The sequence below is a fragment of the Chrysochloris asiatica genome, unplaced genomic scaffold (assembly GCF_000296735.1).
Source record: "Chrysochloris asiatica unplaced genomic scaffold, ChrAsi1.0 scaffold00025, whole genome shotgun sequence".
Taxonomy (NCBI): domain Eukaryota; kingdom Metazoa; phylum Chordata; class Mammalia; order Afrosoricida; family Chrysochloridae; genus Chrysochloris; species Chrysochloris asiatica.
The window spans coordinates 1,149,074-1,172,232 of record NW_006408543.1 but is presented as its reverse complement, the minus strand read 5'-3'; the positions used below and the strand labels follow the sequence as shown (position 1 = coordinate 1,172,232).

Below are 23,159 nucleotides of genomic sequence, written 5' to 3'. Positions count from 1 at the left end.
GAACAGGTGTATCCACACCTGCAGGCAAGGCGTGTGCTGTAGGATCGGTGTGTCCTCGGGAACAGGTTTGTGTCCTCGAGAACAGGTGTATCCACACTTGCAGGAGAGGTGTGTGCTGTAGGACCGGTGTGTCCTGCAGGACAGGTGCGTCCATACCTGCAGGACACCAGAATGGCCCCACACACAAGTCCTCTTCTCAGGTGCCCATGACAGATTTGCTCACAACCAGGTCTCTCCAACACCTGTCTTGAAGTCAATGCCCGCCTCAGCCACCACTGTCTTTTTCCAGGGTGGACATCGGGATCTCCAGGCCAGCAGGGAGGGACATGCAAAGCTGCAAGGCTGGGGGGCTGGGAGGGGTCGGGGCGCTAGATGACGGCGCTCTTGTCCTCCTGGCAGGCGCGGGAGCCCGGCCGAGCCAGCAGCAACTCCTTCTCGTGGACCAGGCTGTCCAGCAAGTCCTCCTGGCGGTAGTTGTAGTAGACTCTCAGGAAGGCCATCACGGTGATGGCCAGCCAAGCCAGCCACGAAGCCCAGAGGCCAAACTAGACGGGACAGATGCTCAGAGGTAGGACATGCCCAGGGGAAGAGCAAGGCTGCTGAACCCTGGAAGCCACGCCTAGAAGCCAAGCTCCACCCTGGAGGCCCCGCCCCCGCAGCCCAGGGCGAGGCTGATCCTCCCCCCCAACACCCCGCCCCTTTCGCCTGACTGTCCACACAGCCACCTTTTCCATCTGTGTGCTTTGCTCTTGACAACTGTGCCACACTCTCCGGGCTGGGACTGGGGTCCCCACGCAGGAGTGGGACCGGACAACCCACTTTGCCCAGCAGGGCTTGAATCACAGCCCCGCTCCACTCACTGGCTAAATGGACCACCATTCTCAGCAGTTTCCCATCAGCTGATGACTACAGGGCGCAGCGTCCCTCAAAATTGGTGTGAAGGTGCCTGGTGGTCCTGGGGTTACTATGTGGAGAGTGGTGGACCGCCACTGGCCAGCGCCGTCTCGAAACGACTGGCTGCCAGTCTCGGCCTCCCCGCCTGATGCCCGTCACTCTAGTCCTCTTGGCCTGGGACATGATGGAGGACAAGCCCGAACCCTGCTTCCTCCCATGGCCTTCATGGACTGCTGGCATGTCCTGGCAAATGGATACATGATCCACACACAAACCTCTCCCTAGCTCCTGCTTTGTCCACCACCACTCGCTGGAGGACTTTCTGAGGAGGGTCTCCCACCCACAAGGTCCAGGGGCCAGAGGAGCGGAGTGACCGTTTCCAAGCTTCCAGGCCAGCTCCCCTCCCACACGCCATCCTAGGAGTAAGGGACGCCCCTCCAGCATTCAGTCCTATGGGACCACTTACTAGACGGGGATTCAAACCCCAGGCTGTCAAAAACCCTGGGCTGAGGTCTAGCTTGATCTGGGGCTGGTCATTTACCCTCTCCCCACTGCCCACTACTCACACACCCCATTAGGGTATTTCCCGTGGCCCCTCCTCTTAGAACACCCACCCACAAAACTCTGGCTCCTCTCCAAAGCTTTTCCAGACTGCTCCCAGCCCAGTGCTCAGCATACTCCTCTGTTCATGTACCGGGTCTAGGTCTTTCCTCCCTAGACTGGGGCTTGTCCCTCCACGCTCCCCCAGGGTTGGGTCTGATGCCCTTTCTGACCCCCAAGGAGCCCCAATATCCTGCATCTGCCCCATACCCCACCTGAGCAATGGCAAACTGATCGTAGAAGGCGGAGTTGTCCACATTCAGCTCCAAGTCGATGTCCTGTAGCTCTTCACAGCTAGAATGGCAAGATGTGGGCTAGGGGTGACCACCAGAGTTTCAGGGGGCCCACAAGAAGCCCTTGGACATGCTATCTACACCCTCTACTAGTGGGGGCTGTCACCAAGGGGCAGACAGGGGCTCTTGGAAACCCTGCCATCCAACCACACAATATACCTGACGGTCAGCCCCACACACACACCCCGCTTGTGTCCAGTCCCCGGACTCCTGAGAGAGCTGTGTGGACCACTGGCCTGGGGGCAGAGTTGCAAGCTGGGACCATGAACAGAGACATCCTGAGGAACAGATCGGGGTCCCCAGAGGGGAAGGGTGGTGTACCTGTGTGGTAGGGTGCCCTTCTCAGTGATGACATCACACCACATGGTGAAGCCCACGCTCACAATGGTGCTGGCGATGAAGACGAGGAAGACCACCAGGGCGCTGACCAGCAGGTTCAGAAAGGCATAGAAGAAGGAGCTGTGGACCAACAAGGGGATGTTTCAGGAGAGCCTTTCCATGAAAGCTCCTCATGTCCCCCCCAGAGACAGGGGACACTGAGAGCCCCCCAGCTTTCCTCAGAGACCAACAGGGGCTGCTGACAATCCCTGAGGTCACCAGGGACAAACAGGGGGACACTGATAATGCCTGGGTCACCAAGGACAGACAGGGGGACACTGAGAGCCCTCACCTCTCCCCAGAGACCAACAGGGGCTGCTAACAATCCCTGAGGTCACCAGGGACAAACAGAGGGACACTGAGAGTCCCTTCTAAGCCTTGTCCAGAGTCCCCAACAGGCACAGCCCCAAACAGGGCCAGGAGACCATGAAGGAGCATCCCAAGGACTATTCTAAGCTCCCCCTTCCCCAACCCCCCTGGGTTGCCTCACTCACCTGCCCAGAGATATGGAAGTCAGATATAGCCCAGTACAGCCTTTCCCCCAAAGGTCTCCATAACCACAGACCAGGAACCCCTGATCCCCTTTGTCATGTGCACTACCACTATCTTCCAAACCCCAATGACCCCTTCCCACCCACCAGACTTTCAAATGAGGCTGGTCAGGATTCAAACACAAGCCTTCTGGTTCCAAAGCACCACTCCGGCATCACGCATGCTGCCTCTAACATGCAAGCCAGTCTTCAGGTGATGCTGCCCTTGCTCCCTCCCACACCTAAGGTCCAGCTATGACTGGGAAGGTCCAACACCAGGCACAGGAGAGCATCGGGACCTGCAGAAGCCCAGGCAGCCCAGTTCCAGTCACAGACGGTGGTTCAGCTGACCCAAGCAGAGGGGCTCATGGTAGGGGGTTAGCTCTTCTCAGAGGGGAGAACCTGCTCACAGGGACATACAGTCAGAACCTCCCAGACTCCTTGCCTGGACCACAAATGCCTACCATCTGTGAACTTGCCCTGAGATGAAAGGCCTGAACCTGGGGTGCATGCTGGGGCCTGGCTGCCTAAGAGCAGGCAATTCCCCCAAAAGAATGCTGGAGGAGAAGACAGCAAAGAGTTGGGTGGCCAAGGAAAGGCCACTGTCCACGCCTGACCAGGCAGCAGGTTCCATATGATCTCTGGATCCAAATAAAATGACCAGCAAGACTTGCTTTGGGGGGAATATTTAATCAGCAAGGTCTCAACTGAATCTCTGCCAAGCAAACATGTAAGCCACCATCACTGGTGGTGGTACCCATAAACTGAAACACAATGGAAGTCCACTCACTTCATCCAGCTAGTCATTCATTCACTCACTCACTCAACTCTCCATTCACTCACTCATTCATCCATTCATTCATTCATCCTCTCATTCATTCATGCATTCACCCATTCATTCATTCACTCACTCATTCATCCACTTACTCATCCATTCATTCATTTACTCACTCATTCATTCACTCACTCACTCATCCACTCACTCACTCACTCACCCATTCATTCATCCACTCACTCACTCATCCATTCATTTACTCACTCATCCATTTATTCATCCACCCACTCACTCACTCATTCATTCATCCACTCACTCATTCACTCATTCATTTACTCACTCACTCATTCATCCACTCACTCATCCATTCATTCATCCACTCATTTACTCACTCATTCATTCATTAATTCACTCACTCATTCATTCACTCACTCATCCAGTCATCATTCATGCACTCATCCATTCATACACCTGACTTTCAAACCCACTTTCTCATCTACACCTGCCTTCCTTGGAAGTGGGCCCTGACTCCCCTTGACTTCCAGCCAATGGAGGTCCTGGTGGAGGATAGAAGGAGGAGAACAGAGGTGGGATTTATTCCCACATCCCTTCCTAGAGGCTGGTGTGTCCCAGCCAAAGGCTCCCAGGGTGGCCTCTTCTATACAACCTTCTCCACAGGTCCCTCAATGCTCCATTCCCACCTCTGTGAGCATCTCTGTCAGTCAGCATTCCAAAACTACACCCACTAAAGGAAGCTGTGTGTTTCCCACTGGTGGACACAAGTCTGCACCCCAAAATCTCTCCGACCCTGGGAGCTCTGAGTGAGAGGCTAGGAACCGTATTTACATGCAGGGCCCATCACAGCCCCCTCCACCTCTAAGGGTACCACCAAGGGTCTTCTCAGGAGCCCCCTGCCCCCAAGAACTACCAAGAATTCGTGAGTCACCATGTGTTCTGGGATCACCAACAGAGCAGGCATCTGCCCATCCCACCTCCTCTGCCCACCGTCTCCTGCCTGCAGGGTGGTCAGCCAACACCATCTCCAACACAGAAAGTCCAGCTACCTGGAAACCCCAGACACTGCAGCCTCATCCCCTCCGACTGACCTGATTTTGGAGCCTCTGCCTTCACTGGTGTGCTGTATTCTAAGCCACATCAGATGCCAAGCTGGGGTTACATTGAGAACATCCCCACAGTGACCTCCCCATGGTACCCAGCTAGGTGCTACAGACATCAGGGTTGGGTGAGTCCCTCCCTGGGGAGACAGCCAGCTGGACAGTTGAGCCTGGCACACACAGGGTTAAGTTGTCTGGCTGCCTCTCAGAACCCTGCTCAGTCTGACATGCTGTCTCCATGGTGACCGACCTGCGAAGTCATATCTGAGAGCTGAGAAAATGTGTGGGTGGCAGACAGGGTGTGTTAACCTGAGGCTCATTCAGCCTGTCACCACCCCATTGGGAGGAGAGCTGGACCATGTCCCTGGCCGATGAATCTCCTGATACAGCACCAAGAAACACCACTGTCTTTCATTCACCACTCATTCATTCATTCAGTAACCAAGAGCGGCATACCTGAATGATACCCGTTCTGCAAAAGGCACTTTAATCCTTTACTCTCTTAGAGACATGCCATCAGAGACCCTCTTTAATTACTCTGCAAGAGGGGGGTTGACCCACTATCTGGTGACACCCCTAAGAACACTGCAGATCACTGAGGAGGGGTCTGAGCTGGGAGGGGCCCCGAAGTGAGGCATCCTGAGAGAATTTGAGTTTTTACACCCCTCACCACCACTCAGTCATCTGTCCATCTGTTTGTCCATGGTGGTACACGTGTTGCTGGGATGCTGGAAGCTATGACACCAGTATTCCACATACCAGCAGGATCACCCATGGTGGATAGGTTTCAGCCTCTAAAGACCTGCTGATCTGTGTGTGAAAATCAACCAGCGGAAGCCCTCGTGGAGCACAAAAAGCCATCCAAGACTCAACTTACTTTGGAGGCATTATCAGGATGGCCCGAACACTAGAAAAGGTCAGTAGTGGAAACAAAGGCAGCATTCCGTGACAACGGTAAACACAATGGGCTCAAACATCCCGGGGGTCACGGAGGCGTTGGACTGGGCAGTGTTCCAATCGTTCTGTTGTTCCTGAAACCACCAGGAGCCTTGCCGCCATTGCTCTGAAGGAACCGCTGCCCAGCACTAAGAGAAGGGCCCACACATTCACAGGGTCATTACAGTCAGACTGCATGGTGGGCAGGGAGGAGAACCGATGACGCATGGCCACACAGTGCTGGCCAGTAACTCCTGATGGCCAAGGAGAACACTACGCAGCTGATGTCCCTGAACCTTGGCTGTGATGGCCAGAGCCTGGACAAAGGCCACTGGAGGGAAGATGGGGGAGAGTCCCCCCCACCCCATTAGTCAGGCCCATGACCAGAGATAGTGATGCACTGTGAGGTCCCTTCCACCCCGGCCAGGAACTCACCAAGTCATCCAATGACGCCCAAGCCCCACATGGGTCAAGTTGGGGTGAGGGAAAGGGCTCAAGGACAACCAGCACCTCAGCCCACAGTGAAACCAGCACGGAGGAAAGTGTTCCTGCATCCCAAGTCTCCTGGGACTGAGGGTGACCATCTCAACAGGTGGGTGGGCAGCGTCCATGAGATGCTACATGGAACTGCCCCGGAATCAGTTAGTGTCCAAGCTCCCAAATTGAGCTGCCACATGTGCTGGGATCATTTCCTGCAAGCTCTGGGGGCTCTCAGTTCCCCTAGCCCTCATCTCCAGCCTCTGAAATCTCCCTCACTGAGTCACACAGCCTGGCTCCTATCTAGGGAGCCACCTTAGATTCTACCCAAGCTAGGTCCGTTGTAGGGCTTCCTATGTGCACAGATAACCAAATCATAGTCTATCCTTGTATGAACTGTTCCCTCTATCCCCAGCGTCCCAGACTGAGGGAAGCTGCTTCCCTGTAGGCATCTTACCCCATCCCTCCAACAATTCCCACTACCTCCCCTAGACCTTCAATGACGCCCCTACAGACACCACCTGCCCATAGGCACTGATGGGGGTCCACCCTGCCTAGTGACATGGTGCAGATGATGGCCTTTTGGAACACCAGCAGCACAGTGAGATGTCCTGCAACATGAATATGCAAGCCCAGGATGGCCAGAGCACACCTGGGCAGAGGCCAGTCACACCCCCAGAATTTGGATCCACAGCCCCCAGCACCAGACGCCTCCCAAGGCTGACCTGGCTTTCTGCAGACCCCACACTCAGAACCTTCACGCAAGGGATTGAACTGTGTCCTCCAAGCAGATATATCCACGCCCTAGTCCTGGGTACCTGTGTGTGATCTTGTTTGCAAAGAGAATCTTTGCAGATGTAAGTTACAGATTTCAGGATTTACCCAAAAGAAAAACAGGTGCTGTCACGTGGACTCCATTCATGCCCCCACCATCCCCCGTGTGTGTCAGAGTAGAACTGTGCACCCACAGGGTTCTCAGTGGATGAATTTTCATAAGTAGATCCCACTCATGGTGCCCCCGTGTGTGTCAGAGTAGAACTGTGCTCACAGGGTTCTCAGTGGGTGATTTTTCATAAGTAGATTCCACTCATGGTGCCCCATGTGTGTCAGAGTAGAACTGTGCCCACAGGGGTCTCAGTGGATGATTTTTCATAAGTAGATCCCACTCATGGTGCCCTGTGTGTGTCAGAGTAGATCTGTGCCCCATAGGGTTCTCAGTGGATTATTTTTCATAAGTAGATCCCACTCATGGTGCCCCGTGTGCGTCAGAGTAGAACTGTGCCCCACAGGGTTCTCAGTGGATAATATTTCATGAGTAGATCCCACTCATGGTGCTCCCGTGTGTGTCAGAGTAGAACTGTGCCCCACAGGGTTCTCAGTGGATGATATGTCATGAGTAGATTCCACTCATGGTGCCCCACGTGTGTCAGAGTAGAGCTGCGTTCACAGGGTTCTCAGTGGATGGTTTTTCATAAGTAGATCCCACTCATGGCGCCCCCGTGTGTGTCAAAGTAGAACTGTACTCCACAGGGTTCTCAGTGGGTGATTCTTCATGAGTAGATCACCAGACTATTTTCTCAAGCCACCTCTTGGAAGACTTGAGCCTCCAACTTTTGGGTGAGCAGCTGAGCATGTTAAACATTTGCACCACCCAGGGACTGCAATGGATTTCGTAAACACGAAATCCAGTGGCTGGTTTGGGCAGACAGAGATTCAGAGAGGAAAATGCTATGTTTCCACAAAGCCAGAAACTAGAATGGCATGACTACAAGCCAAGAACTGCTGAGTCACCAGGACCTATAGAAAGGAAGGCAGAGGCAGCACCTCCAGAGACCACCTGCCCACAGTTTGACTTTGGACTTGTGCTCCATAGATGGGAGAGAAGGACTGTCTGTTGTTCTAAGTCCCCTCATCTGTGATACTTGTTCACTGGAGAGATGGAGCTCTTCAGCCCTCATCAGATTCCTCCCTCTTCCCTTCAGCCCCATTCCTCTCTCGTGCCCTCTTGGGCAGACGCCCCACCCCACATCCTCAGAGACCCTGGTTCCATCTCCCACCTCCCACAAAAAGAGCAAAGCCCCTCAGGATGCCACCAAATATTGGGGAGCAGGACCTGGGGGTGGGAGCATGATTTCAGAGTGTCGATGACCTGGGTACTGACCTCCATGGCCTCTGAAGGGGTCTCAGTCAAAGGAGAGGCTGGTTCCCCAGTGTGGGGGTTCATGAGGACATGGGGTCCTATGCTAAGGACTCCCTATACCTGGATGAGCCATGTTCCAATCTCCCTCCGGAGGAACCAGGGCAGAAAAAGGAGGGCGGAGGCTCAGAGGAGGGGAGGGCGCTCAGACACAAAGCAAGTTCTCAGTCTGCAGCCATATTCTTGCACGGTTTCTCTTTTGTGTGCCCCAGACTAGATCTGAGCACCAATGGGGAGCTGCGAGGGGCTTCCCACCGGTCTTCACTCCCAGGGTGATGGGGGTTAAGCCAGTCCCCGCCCTCCTCTCCCCCTCCCCCAAGTCTTATCCTCACCAGGCGGGGCCTGGTCTCCCTTCCCCAAGCCAACGCAGGCCTCAAACCTGGTTGGGAGCTGTCCCGGGTCCTGACCGCGTGGGACCCTGAAGGTGAGACATAGGGTCCATTTCAAGGGCCCTGGGGTGTTCGCGAGAAAGCAGAAGAGGCTCGCGCTCACCCTACGGGCTGGATCTGGGCACGGACGGCCTACTTACTCCTCGTGGCCCTTGCAGAGGAAGAAGAGCGTGCGCCATGCGTGCGCGGCGGCCAGCAGCAGTGACAGGAGGCTGGCGAGCATGCTGAAGCGGCAGGCTGCCGGCGGGCCCCACTCGTGCACCGTGAAGCGCTCGCGCTCCTGCACCGTCATGTTGGCGCTCAGCCACATGCCCTCCGTGAAGAGCAGGCAGCGACCGCGGAAGTCGTGCCCATTCTCAGACAGCGGCACCACCACCACGAAGCTGAAGAGGAAGGCCAGGAAGTAGCAGGCGCACTGCGCCAAGAGGAAGTTGTTGAGCGCCATTGTCGGGCCAGGCCGGGCCGGGAGCCCGGGGCCGCGGAATCTCGGCGCCGCGCAGGCCTGGCCGGGGAGCGCGGAGGCTGCGCAGTGGCGGCGCCGCCGGGGACGCGTGCGCACCTGCCCAAGCGCGGCCACGCTCCGGTCAGCACTGCGGACAGCTCCCGGGAGGCCCGGGGTGGGGCGCCGGAGAGAGCGAAAGGGTGGGGTGCGTGGGAGTGGACCTCTCTAGAGAAAAAGATGCAAATACAGAAAGTGAAGTCTCCTGTTAAGGCCCTACCAAGGCATAAAGCTAAATGGGATTCTAGAAACACGGCTCTGTGCCATTAACTGTCAGAGTCAGCCCACCTCAGGGCGACCCCAGGCACAACGGAACAAAACGATGCCCAGCCATGATGGGTTGGGGATAGATTGGACGGTTGTGAATCACACAGGATTTCCAGAAGTAGATTGCCTGTCTTTTCTTCCTAGTCTCTCTTAAACGAGACGTTCTGTTGAAAGCTATTCTGCATCATAAAAACATGCAAGCCTCCACTGGCGCTGGGTGGTGGCTGCATATTAGGTTATGTTGGCCAGGATTGAATCCGGGTATCCCTCATGGAGAGTGCCGTTGCAACATTCCCGTGAATGCTACTAGGTGTCATAAGACCTGTGCTGTGTCCCCACCTCCATCAGAGTTAAAGAGACGCCGGCTATGAGGTACCTGTCCAAAATGCTACAGCCAGGGGTGGAATCAATCATCCAGGCAGGAAAAGTTGACTGCCAGGGTCCTGGAGTGGAAAGGGTGTGGAAGGAGGACAGAGAGGGGCGAGGTTGGGATCCGTGGAGGGCTGGAGTGTGGGAGGCGGGAGGGTGCAGTGGGCTTCTCCAGCACTGTGCCCTCAGCGGGGACATGCGTTATGTTGTCCGATATAAGCAGAGCCCTTGAGCTGATATTTACAGGATAAATAATGGATGCCCTGGGCACCTCATTAAGACCCCCTTTGCTGAGATGGAATCTGCTGCTGCATTAATTAATAGAATTAATGCCTTTCCTAGTTTCCTTTAAGACTAAGCCAGGTTGAGTCCAATTCCCAGTGTGACAAAGTCCTAGTGCCTCTTCTGCAAGAAACAGCCAGATGGTTTAAAATTGCATCCACATTTTGTTGCAAGTACTAAAAAAAAATAAAAAAGTTTAAATTGCTTTATTGCCAACAGTAATATCTTTCCTCCTTCTCCCTGCTCAACTTCATTACACTGCTAGGACAAGCACCTCGTTTTAGTTTCATTATTACTGTGGTAAAAATGTAACAAAACATTCTCTATCACAACAGTGTTTACAATTCAGTGACGGAGAATACGTTCGTCAAGTGGGACAACCGTTGTCACCCTCGTTTTCCAAATCATTCCACCACCTAATGGTTCAATGAGGGACAACCACTTTTAATGTCTGCTGTCTACTCTCTAGATCTTTGGCTAAATACCTCAGCACCTGCACATCACTTACAAAAACCCATGGTCATCTACATGGCTCTGCAGGGGAATTCTTGATTCAAAGTTGCCGTCTGGACATTACTCCCAACCCAGATCTACTGAAACCTTTTTCATTGCTGCATAGCAATCCATAATAAGGAAGAAACCATACAAATGACATAGTACTCCTGTTTTGATGGGTATTTGTTGTTGTTGTTGTTGTTGTTGTTATGTGCCGTGGAGTCGGAACCGACTCATAGCGACCCTGTACAGGGTTTCCGAGGGTGTAAATCTTTACGGGAGTAGAAAGCCTCATCTTTCTCCCGCGGAGCAGCTGGTAGTTTCGAACTGCTGACCTTGCGGTTTGCAGCCCGATTCGTAACCACTACGCTACGGATGGGTATTTAGTGTCTCCCAATTCCGATTTCAAATGCTGTCGAGACAACATCCCTGATGTAAGTCAAAAAAGCATTGCTACCAAATCAGAAGAACTTTTTTAAAACAGAAATATCAAAATGTGAAGTTAATGCCTCCCGACGTAGGCTCCTTCCAGGTCTATGCTGAAAGGGGTGTTTCTGTCTGTCTACCCTTCCCCCAAGGAAATCTGTGCTGTTCCATTTACACCACTTCAAATGGCAGTCTGGGCACCCATGGGGAACTCCGCTTGTGTTCCTTTTTAATTTCTTTGTGTCTGAGGAGTGTGATAGCTAAGGTTTTGTGTCAGTCTGACTGGGCCAGGATTCCCAGAGGTTTGACAGTTGAGATGCAGTCACCCCCATGGTGAAGAACCCTAAAGAACACAATTTGAGTTCCCCAAGGATGCCAAAACTGCTATTTTGAAGTGGTGTCATGAGAAATTTACACCTTGTAAGAGACATTCTTAGAAGAGGAATTGCTGGGTCATGGATATACACATTTAAAATTTCAACAGCAATTGACAATTTCACAGACTCTCAAAATGTGCCAGTTTGCCCTCACTTCTGCATTGCAAAGGAAAGTGTGTAGGTCCCTTCCCCAAAACTGAGCAATATCTGTTGTTTTAAAAACCTTGTATCACTCTGACATGTGAAAGTAATCACAGTGATATATAAATTTGGTTTCCTCTTATCACAAAAGAAAACCATTACCATAGATTCCCAACTCACAGTGACATTACAGAACGGAGTAGACCCACACCACAGGGTTTCCAAGGCTGGAAATCTTTACAGAAGCACACTGCCACATCTTTCTTCCTCAGAGCAGTTGGTGGCTTCCAGCCACTGACCTTTCAGGGTGTAGCCAAGCACTTATCTACCACACCACCAGGTTCTTTCAGCTTGTTTTCATCTGTTTCCATCAACCAACTCAATTCAGCCAAGGGGAGCTTGCTCAAAAAACAAATCAGCCTCCCATCTCAGACTTGGGCAGGAGTTGAGATCCATCCATTCATTATCCAGTGGCTTGATTAATCTGAACATATCTGGCTCTGGTATACTTTGGGGATTCGGTCCAAACTAAAGAGATCATAACACAGGTGTGATGACATCATAGAAAACTATCGACTTAACTGGGATGATTATTCAATACCTATTTTTTAAGGAATCCTGGTGTGGCACTGTATGATAAAGCAGTGTTCCACAAGGTTGGGTTGAACTGCAAGCTCGGTGGTTCAAACTCACCAGCTGTTCATTGGAAAGCCTATACAGGGTAGCTATGAGTCAGCACTGACTCAAAGGCACTTAACTTAAAGCGCAATACTCCAATAATTTTACAGATGAATCTATTTGACCATCTAAAATCAAGGGATTTCCTTGTTACTGAAATAATTCTAATCAACAGAAAATATGGAAAACTCTAAAATTTGTTTTTAAAAGCCAGCACTACAGTTATTCCAAAACCTTATTAGAATAGTCAAGAAAAGAAATAGGGCATTTCATTCACAATAATTCTTATTAAATACTAGAAAATTGAATATACTTCAATATACTAAGAAAGTGAGAAGACGTGAACATATGGGGTTTGTTCTACCAGGGCAAGAACAGTTTAACAGTAGGAAATCTATCAAAATTATGACATCAAAAATAAGAGAGAAAATCAACTTCTGTGTCCAAAGATACCTAAAAGGTATTTCAGACAATCCAATAGTCATTTCTGACTTAAAAAAAAACCCATGTCAAATAAGAAGTTAACTACCTAAATGGGATAAATCTTCTCTTCAAATAACATTAAAAATACACACCTAAAAAAATCAGGAACAAGACAAGAATGCTCACCATCACAGCTATTATCGGCCATTTAGATATTCCTGCTAGTTTAATGAGACAAAAAACATAAAATCACCAGTATAAACGTGGAAGCAAAGAAATAGAATTATCCCTATTTGAAAGTAATGTGATTATATGCCTAGAAAACCCAAGATACCCTATCAGAAATATATTCAAATTTGTAAGAGAATTTTGTGAGATGAGTGAATATAAAATAAATATACAAAAGGCAACTGACATTCACTCAACTTGTCTCCCAGGTTCCCTGGGAAACAGAGTCTTATTCTGTGAGATATTCATGCATCTATCTATCTATCTATCTATCTATATATCTATATATATATATATACATATATATATATATACGATGAACAAGGCAGCAGAAGCAAACAGAGGGAGACTTTGAATTGTGAGGAATTGCAACAGAGACCTCAACTGATCCCATGGAAAACTCTGAAAAGTTGGATGATCCTTTGGAGATGTCCTAAATTGAGGCAAGATAACCAAGTGTTTATACCTTCACATTGTAAAGTCATGGGATGTGGCCTGGGAAGGATGATTACCTTGGGCAGTTCCAAGAAAGCGTCATGCCTATGACCTCCTAGCAGCCAACATGTAAGACAGTAGATGCCATGAGCATGAGCTGCTCAGATCCGCATGCTTTATGTAGGAGTCCACTTTGCTTGGGAACTTCTCCTCTAGAACTCTGCCCATTGGGAACACTTCTCATCTCTGTCCCACAGAACTTCCTCCTGTGAGCTTTCCCAGGTAGAGACCAACAAAATCCTGCTCAGACAGCTTACCTGTGACCTGATTCTGCCCAGCCTTGGGTGTACCATTTCCATCTTCTGATCGATTGACCTTGAGCAGACATAACTTTATGATTTAGTGGGTCTGATAGAATCTTGTTCGTGTTGACCCATTCTGGACATACAGTCACTTATGTCCCACAAGGAGGCACTCTAGTAACAAGCCAGGAGTTGCTTGATAAACGAATTGCATAAAGTCATTGCTCTGCTGCAGATGGAGTGGCTTGTTCCATTGTGAGTGTCCTATTGGAGCCTGCTTTAAATTCACATACCATCTTTCCCCATCGTAACTATTTCTTATACCACAGGTATGACGTCTACCATTTTGAATGGCATAAGCAGAAGTGTTGCTGGTACCACAGCCTAGACTTTTTGCAAGGTCTTTTCCTGATCTACACTCCAATCAAAGCCTTTCATGTCGCTCAGTAAATGGGTTGGAGTGGGATTCCCAGATATGAAGTATGTGGTCTTCATAATCCAAAGAGGCAGCAGATTGGGCAGAGGGAGAAGCTGAATTGTGATGAAGCTGCAACAGAGACCCCCCAACGAATCCTATGGGGGACACTGAATGTGGATGGCCTTTGGAGATGTCCCGAATCAAATCAAGGAGGTCACGTCTTCAAACCTTCCCATTGTCCAGTCACTGAATGTAGCTTCCAAGTATTGTACTTCTTCCTTCTTACTAGTGGGAGGGACAGGAGGCAATAATTAATTCCTTACTTTGTAGGGATACCCTAGTGTGCCTTAGCCCATGAAGACTTTAAAAGGTGCTAATGTGTGGTTCCCTGAATCTTCATTGGATACAATAACAACTATGGAGCTAATATGTCTTAACAAAGCCTCCAGAACACTTTCCACTTCTTGCTCATTCAGCAGATGAGTGTGATCTCATTGCTATAGCGGACCAGTATTTCCAGGTGGTTTCCTTCCCTTTAGCTACATTTCGACAGAAGGCAGGAGAGCTAGCAGAGCCCCTGAGCAGACCGTAAATGAACATGGCCGCCATCCCTATGTTTGCTCATGGTTTCTGATGGGAATGGAGAAGAGCATGCCTCACTGGCCAATGGCTGTATGTCGTGTGTCTGATGACATGCTGTTTGGCTCTCAAAAAGACACCACACCTGACACAGGCACTGCAATTCCCGTCTCTAGTTGGTTGGGTTTATGGTGGGTTTCTGCCACCCTCAAAAATCCATCTGATCCTTGCAGAGGCAAAGCTGGTGAGCTAAAGAAGGATGTGATGTGGACTACCACCCCAACACACACACAAACTTTAGGTCTTTATAAAGCCAAAACCAAATCCCCTGCCATCAAGTCAATTTTGCCTCAGTGACGCTGTATAGGGTTTCCAAGACTTTAATCTTCATGGGGACAGACAGCCTCATCTTTCTGCCGAGGAGAAGCTGGTGGGTCTGAACTGCCAACTTTAAGGGTGGCAGTATTCTTTGTCCTCAACGTAAGAGTTGATGTTGTCTTTCTTTTTTTCTTGTAGACAGAATATATGTAACAAACACATGAATCTTGACCATTTCCGCATGTATGTCGATTATATGCTTCAAGCTGTGAAACCATTCTTGCTATCCTTTTCCAAATCATTCCCCCTCTAAGAAAAATTCTCCTTCCCCTCTTCATTCTACCTGGTAACTAACTACAAATAATCTTTCATTTATTAAAATTCTCCAAAACTCACTGCTATCAAGTCAATTCAGACTCATAACCACCGTATATAGGGTTTCTGGGGCTGTAAATTTTACCAGAGTACAAAGTCTTATCTTTCATATATGTTATTGTTATTGATAGGTGCCACTAAGTTGGATTTGACTCACAGAAATGCTCCCCACAACAGAACGAAACACTTCCTGGTTCTGTGCCATCCTCACAATTGTTAAATTTGAGCCCGTTGTTGCTGTTACTAGCGCAGTGGTTACGAATCGGACTGTGAACCGCAAGGTCAGGAGTTTGAAACTACCAGCTGTTCTGGGGGAGAAAGATGGGGCTTTTTGCTCCCATAAAGATTTACAGCCTCGGAAACCCTGTTCAGGGTCACTAGGAGTCGGAATCAACTCCACGGCACATAACAAAAACAAGTATGATGTTCTTCTCCAGGTAAGTCCCTCCTGACAACATGTCCAAAGTCCGTGAGACAGAGTCTTGTCCTCTGCACTTCTAAGGAGAATTCTGACTGTACTTCTTCCAAGACAGATTAGTGTGTTCTTCTAGTAGTCCATGGTACTTTCATTATTCGTTGCCAACACCTTAATCCAAATGCGTCAATTCTTCTTTGGTCTTGCTTATTCATTTATCCAACTTTCATGTATATGAGGTGACTGAAATACCATGGCTTGGATTTAGATGCACTTTAGTATTCAAGCTGACATCTTTTCTCTTCAAAACTTAAAGAAATCTTTTGCAGCAGATTTGATTGTGAACCTAAGTAAAATGAAGTCTTTGACAACTTCAGTCTTTTCTTCATTTATCATGTTATCTGTTGGTCCAGTTGTGAGAATTTTAGATTTCTTTACATTGAGGTGCAGTCCATAGTGAAAACTGTAGTCTTTGATCTTCATCAGTAGCTTTCAAGTCTTCTTCACTTCCAGCAAGCAAGGGTGTTGTCATCTGCATATTGCAGGTTGTTAATGAGTCTTCCTCCAATCCTGATGCCACGTTCTTCAGCACATAATCCAGCTTCTTGGTTGAATAAGTATGATGCATCAGTATGTTGAAACATTTCAATTGGTCAATTTCTGGAACCTTCTTTTGTGCCCATGTCTTCAGTGCCACCTGAATGTCTTCCAACAGTATCATCAGGTTTTGGTTATATGGTTGAACTTTGACCAATTCTTTTTGGTACAGTGATTCTGTGCATTGCTTTCATCTTCTTTTGATGCTTCTTTAGTAATTCAATATTTCACCCATAGAATTCTTCAATATTTCCTTATTTTGCCCATAGAAATCTTCAATATTACAACACAAGACCTGAGGGTTTTTCCAGAAGGGTTGAGTATGTTCTTCCTTTTTGATTTTCTAATTCCGGGTCTTTGCACATTTCATTACAATATTTGACTTTGTCTCCTCAAGCTGCCCTTTGAAATTTTGTCTAACTCTTTTACTTTCTCACTTCTTCCAATCTCTTTAGCTTCTCTGTGTTCAAGAGCAAGTTTCACAGTCTCTTCAGGTTTTGTCTTTTCTTTCTCTCGTCTTTCTAATGACCTTTTGCTCTCTTCCTGTATGATGTTCTTGATGTCATCCATATTTCTTTTGGTCTTCTGTCATTAATGTCTAATGCATCAAGTCTGTCCTTGAGCGGATCTCTAAATTCAGGTGGGATATAGTCAAGGAGCTCTGGTAGCGTAGTGGTTACAAATCGGGCTGCGAGCCTCAGGGTCAGCAGTTCGAAACTGCCAGCTGTTCTGCAGGAGAAAGATGAGGCTTTCTGCTCCCGTAAAGATTTGCAGCCTTGGAAACCCTGCACAGGGTCACTATGAGTCGGAACCGACTCCACGGCACATAACAACAACATAGTCAAGGTCCTGTTTTGACTCTCGTAGACTTACTTTAATTTCCTTCAACTTCAACCTGAATTTACATATGAGAAAGTCAGGTCCTGGACTTGTTTAAGTTAATGATATTGAGTGTCTCCATTCTCCATAAAGGAGCTCTGGTAGCGTAGCGGTTACGAATCGGGCTGCGAACCTTAAGGTCAGCAGTTCAAAACTACCAGCCGCTCCGCGGGAGAAAGATGAGGCTTTCTACTCCCGTAAAGATTTACACCCTTGGAAACCCTGTACAGGGTCGCTATGGGTCGGAACCAACTCGGCGGCACTTCACAACAACATTCTCCATAAATGTAGTCAATTTGATATCTGAGTATTCCATCTGGTGAGGTTCATGTTTATGTTGCTGAGAAGAGGTATTTGCAGTGAATACGTCATTGTCTTGCAAAATTCTATCATGCAATCTCCAGCAACAGTTCTATCACCAAGGCCATATTTTCCAACTTCTTATCATTTCTTTATGTTTCTAATCTTTGCATCCAATCACCAGTAATTATCAATACATCTTTGTTGCATGTTTGATCAGTTTCAGACTGAGGAAGTTGGTAGAATTCTTCAATTTTATCATCACTGGCTTTAGTGGTTGGATCCATAAATTTGAATAGTGGTTTTAATTAGTCCTCCCTGTAGGCTCGTTGATATTATCCTATCATAGACAGCTTTGTACTTCAACATCTATCTTGAAATATTCTTTCTAATGATGAATGTAATGCCTTTCTTCTCCAATTTGTCATTCCCAGCATAGTAAACCATATAACTGTCAGATTAAAAAGGGCTAATACCAGTCCATTTCGGCTCACTAATGCCTAAGATATTGATCTTCATGCATTCCATTTCATTTTTGACAACTTGTAATTTTCCTAGATTCATACTTCGTACATTCCACATTCCAGTTATTAATGAAGGATTGCAGCTGTTTCTTCTCATTTTCAGTTATGCCTTATCAGCAAATGAAGGTCCTGAAGGCTTTGCTCCATCCACACCATTAAGATCAACTTGACTTTAGTCTTCTCCAGTCGTATTGAGTGCCTTCCAGTCTGAGGGGCTCAGCGCTATATCAGACAATGTTCCACTGATGTTCGTGAAGTTCTTAATGGCTAATCAGAAGTTGCTCACCTCTCTTTCTTCCAAGCTTGTGTTAGTCTGAAAGCTCCACCAAAATGAGTCCACTATGGGTGATCCTGCTGGTGTTTGAAATACTGGTGGCATAACTTCCAGTATCACGACAACGCACGAGCCACCGCAGAATGACAAACTGACAGACAGCTGGTAGCCATATGTATTGCTGTTGTTACGTGCTGTTGAGTCTGTTCTGACTCATAGTGACCCTGTATAAGGTTTCCAGGAAGCTACTGCTGGGTTTGATCTTCTGACCTTGTGGTTCACTGTCCAGTGCTGATCCTGCACACCACACCAGTCCAGCCATATGTACAGTCATGATTTATGTTGTTGAAAAAGGTATTGGCAATGAAGAAGTCATTAATCTTGCAAAACTATATCATGTGATCTCCAGCATCAGTTCTATCACCAAGGCCATATTTTCCAACAACTGATCCTTCCTCTTTGTTTCCAACTTTTGCATTCCAATCACCAGTAATTATCATTGAATCTTGGTTGCATGTTTGATAAATTATATACTGAAGACATTGGTTGCGGTTGTTGTTGTTATGTGCTGTGGAGTCGGTTCTGACTCATAGAGACCCTGTATAGGGTTTCCAAGGCTGGAAATCTTTACGGGAGCAGAAAGCCTCATCTTTCTCCCACAGAACAGCCGGTAGTTTCGAACTGCTGACCTTGCGGTTCACAGCCCGATTCGTAACCATTACGCTACCAGAGACAATGTTAGAATACATCAGTTCATAATCATGATAGTAAATGGAAAACTGATAGATAGAATATTGAATGGACAGATGGCTGGACATATGAATGGATGGATAAATACATACACATGTGGACATGGGTACATGGATGGATTGATACATAGACTCATGGGCTAGAGGGTGGGTAGATGGATGGATGGTGGATAGATGGGTGGTGGATAGATGGGTGGTGGATAGGTGGATGGATGGTGGATGGATGGATGGTGGATGGATGGGTGGTGGATAGGTGGATGGATGGATGGTGGATAGATGGGTGGTGAATAGGTGGATGGCTGGGTGGTGGATGGATGGATGGTGGATAGGTGGATGGCTGAATGGTGGATGGATGGATGGTAGATGGATGGATGGTGGATAGGTGGATGGCTGGATGGTGGATGGATGGATGGTGGATGGATGATCGATGGATGGATGAATGGATGATGGATGGATGGATGGTGGATGGATGGATGGTTGATGGATGGATGGATGGATAGATGGATAATGGTGGATAAATTAATGTATGGATGGACAGTAGATAGATGAATAGAATTATCCATCAAGGACTCTGATCTGTGTTCTGTGCTCTGGGCAATAAAGTGGGAAAACAAGAGCTAGGACTGCAAGAAAGATAGGAATGAAACTCAGGGTTGGAGTTAGTCAAAGACAATCCACCTGGGCTACAGGAGTGAGGCAAGACCCCTTTGTAGCCTAGAGGAATTCCACAGTGCTCTCTGTCTTACAGAGTCTTGGTGTGGTGCTGTGGATTAATGTACTGGATTGTAAAGTTGGTTTTAACCACAAGGTCGGCAGTTTAAGCTCACCAGTCACTCCTCAGAAGCCCTATACATGATCACTATGGGTCAGAACTGACTCAGTGGCACTTAACAATAACAACTCTGTCTTATTGACTCAAACCCACATACTCAAGAAATGCAAACAAATGTTTATTATGCCATATACAAGTCCCAGTGGCAGGCATGTGGGGCAAGATACAAGGACTATGTGTTAAGGAACCTTCTAACTCCAAGCTTGAATGTCCTATCAGCATCTCAAATTCACCATGCAACAATAAGAATAAGAGTAAACATTCCTCCAAATCTAGAGCCAACAGTAGTATGATAATAACCCCCTGAATATTTCATTCATTTGCTTTTTCATTCAAGAAATATTCAGTGACTTTTCTTCTGTTGCAAGCCTTGTGCCCAGAAATTAACAAGACCCAAGCACCACCCAGGTGAGGAAACACCCCATAAATGCATGCATTTGTTGCTAAGAAACCAGGAAAACAGTTTGCATTGGTAAAAGAGAACCCTTAGGGGTGGTGTGGAAGCAAGAAGCTGGAAGGGGAGTGTGTTCACCAGGACACATAAGCAGACGAAGGGAAATCTGAGGGCTGGGAAAATGTGGCCCATCCTCCCTGTGCTAGGAGGGGTCTGGCCCCAACACTTTCTGTGCCCCAGGGATGCTTGATTTGATGGGGTGCTCCTTCACGCCCACAATTTTTCAGAACTCTGAGACAACAGAAGGAATGTGGAAACACTCCTTAACTTGGGAGCATCTGGCTATCTGAGGTGAGAGTAGAGCAGGCAGGCCACAAGTGTGGGGGACTTTATTCCCTTAACCTGGCACTTTCTCTTTTAAAAGAAAACTTCTTTATCTCAGGAAACCAAGATATGAACCAAAAATAAAATACTGGCTTATTAATGCCTTTCTATTAGAAGGCCAATTGCAAGTCACCAAATTTGTGCACGCGGCAAAGAAATTGCTCCTGAGAAAGTGCAAATTGCTACTTCAGTGCATGTAAATGAACTGCTAATTGCTTTTTGCAAACAATATTTATGCAAATGGTCCCACACTCTGCAAAGCTGCCCAGATTATGCATTCCCATTTGTCACCGTCCCTACTTTCATCTCGGAGAGCTGAGGCACTGCAGACCCCAGAGGGAGCCCCACCATACACACACACACACACACACACACACACACACTTTTGTCCCTCTGTTCTACTACAGACCTTCCCTCTTCACTCTCCTGCTCAGTCACCTCTGCTCCCCATTTCCACTGAAAGAGAGGCCTGTGCCCCTGAGCTCTGCCTTCCTTGCCTGAAAGTCCTGTTTCCAGATCTCCTCTATCCAGAATGAAAGAGCTCTGTGGTTCAAACCCACCAACCACTCCCTGGAAATCCTATACAGGGTCCATAGTCAGAACTGATTCAATGATACTTAACAACAACAAAAACTCCAAATGCATGTAAAAGCCTACACTCTCACCCCTACAGTGGAGGCTAACATCCTCATCTCCCATTAGCAAAGTCAGTGACAATCTGGATGCTTGTAAAAGAAAAAAACACACACTTTCACGGTATATCGTGACCTCTCCAGTTTGTGAAGACATTCCTAAAAATCAATAAGGGAAGGGCCAGCTAGCCAATAGGAGAAAATAATCACGCAAGATGAACAGTTGTTGTCGTTAAGTGACATCCAGTCAGTTTCAACTCATATAGGGTTTCTGAAGAAGCAGCTGGTGGGTTTAAACCACCGACCTTGTGGTGGTTTAAACTCAGTGCTGATCCTACAATGCCAACCAAGGAAGGAAATAAAATCAACAGCTTCTTAACCATATGAAAAGATGTTGTGTACTCACAGCACAGAAACCCTAACCAACAAGGGAGGTTATGCATCGGACTGTGAACCACAAGCTTTGAGTTCACCATGTACTCCTTGGGAGAAGATTTTCAGACTCAGAAGCTCTATTCAGTGTTGTTATGAGTCAGAACTGACTTGACGACCTACTGCAGCAGCTACAAGAAGGCATCTAGGCAGCCAAAGAGAATGATGGCTACCTTGGTTCTCATCAGCCCATATGATCTCCCAAATCAACACAGAACAACAAGAAGGAAGAAGTAAAAGTACACAAAAACTAATCTCTTGGCCCAAATGTCCCATCTTCAAAACAACTGTAAGTGGGGGGGGGGGAAAAAATGGAAGAAAGAAAACTCCAGCAAGCGCTCACTGCCACATTTGCAGTGAATAAGAGCAGTCCATGAATAATGATGGGAAAGAGAGAAAGTGAAAGCTAATGGTGGCTATGTGGTTGCTCTAAAACCAACAAAAAGAGAACATCTGCCAGAAGTGTGAAAATATTGAGTGGCACCCTAGTAGAACAGAGAAAAGAGATAGAGACAGGACTTCAAAGAATACGCAATTTGAAGTGACAAAGGCAAAGCTGTGTGCGGAAGGAGTCTAAAGCAAAAAAAGGGGCTCTGTCTTCTATTAATTAGGTGGTGGAGACAAAAAGGAAATAACGGGTTGGGCTTGCAGGTCCTGAAAGACAAAATGAAAGAAAAAAAGTGAAAGACATACATACAGTCCCTCCTCCATCTCACTACCAAGAGAAAAGGAAAACGTCCATTCAAGAAACTGGACTTTGCAATGTTGATAGAAGATGGCACCATTGAACCAGGAATCTTGTCATTGGTTTTAGGTGCCATCGACTTGGTTCAATAGCGGCCCAGTAAACAACAGAACTAAACACTGTCCAGTCCTGGGTCAGCCCACTGCTGCTGCCACTGTGCCAACCCACCTCATTGGATTCTCCCTTTTTATCTCTGACCCCCGCCACTTTACCAAGCATGATGGCCTTCTCCAGGGACTGCCCTCTCCTGAAAATATTCCCAAAGTATGAAAGATGAAGTCTAGTCATCCTGGCTTCTCAGGAACATCTGGCTGTACTTCTTCCAACACAGATTTGTTTGTTCTTCTGGCAGTCCATGGTACTTCCAATATTCTCCTCCAACACCGTAACTCAAATACATTAATTCTTCTACCGTCTTCCTTATTCATTGTCCAATTTTCACATGCATATGAGGCTATTGAAAATGCCATGGCTTGGGTCAGGTTCACCTTAGTCTTCAAACTGAAATCTTTGCTCTTAAACATTTGAAAGAGGTCTTGTGCAACAGATTTGCAGAGTGCAATATGAGTTTTGATTTCTTGACCGCTGCTTCCATGCATGTTTGGTGGATCCAAGCAATGAAGTCTTAGACAACTTTAATCTTTTCTACATTTATCATGATTTTATTTATCCTTCAAGTTGTGAGGACTTCTGTTTTCTTTACATTGAGGGGCAACCCATACTGAAGGCTGTGGTCTTTGATCTTCATCAGTATTTTAAGTCCTCTTCATTTTCATCAAACAAGGTTGTATCATCTGTGTATTACA

General features: G+C 47.7%; 1 protein-coding gene across 1 annotated transcript; it reads right to left on the bottom strand.

The window, feature by feature from the left end:
• Positions 1-368: 368 nt before the first annotated feature.
• TMEM179 (transmembrane protein 179) lies at positions 369-9,048 on the bottom strand. The gene is made up of 4 exons (XM_006839490.1): positions 8,725-9,048; positions 2,109-2,246; positions 1,710-1,788; positions 369-545 (listed from the first exon to the last, which is right to left on the bottom strand). The coding sequence occupies exons 1-4, from the start codon at positions 9,027-9,029 to the stop codon at positions 369-371; spliced, it is 699 nt and encodes a 232-aa protein (XP_006839553.1). The 5' UTR covers positions 9,030-9,048.
• Between the last annotated feature and the right edge of the window lie 14,111 nt (positions 9,049-23,159).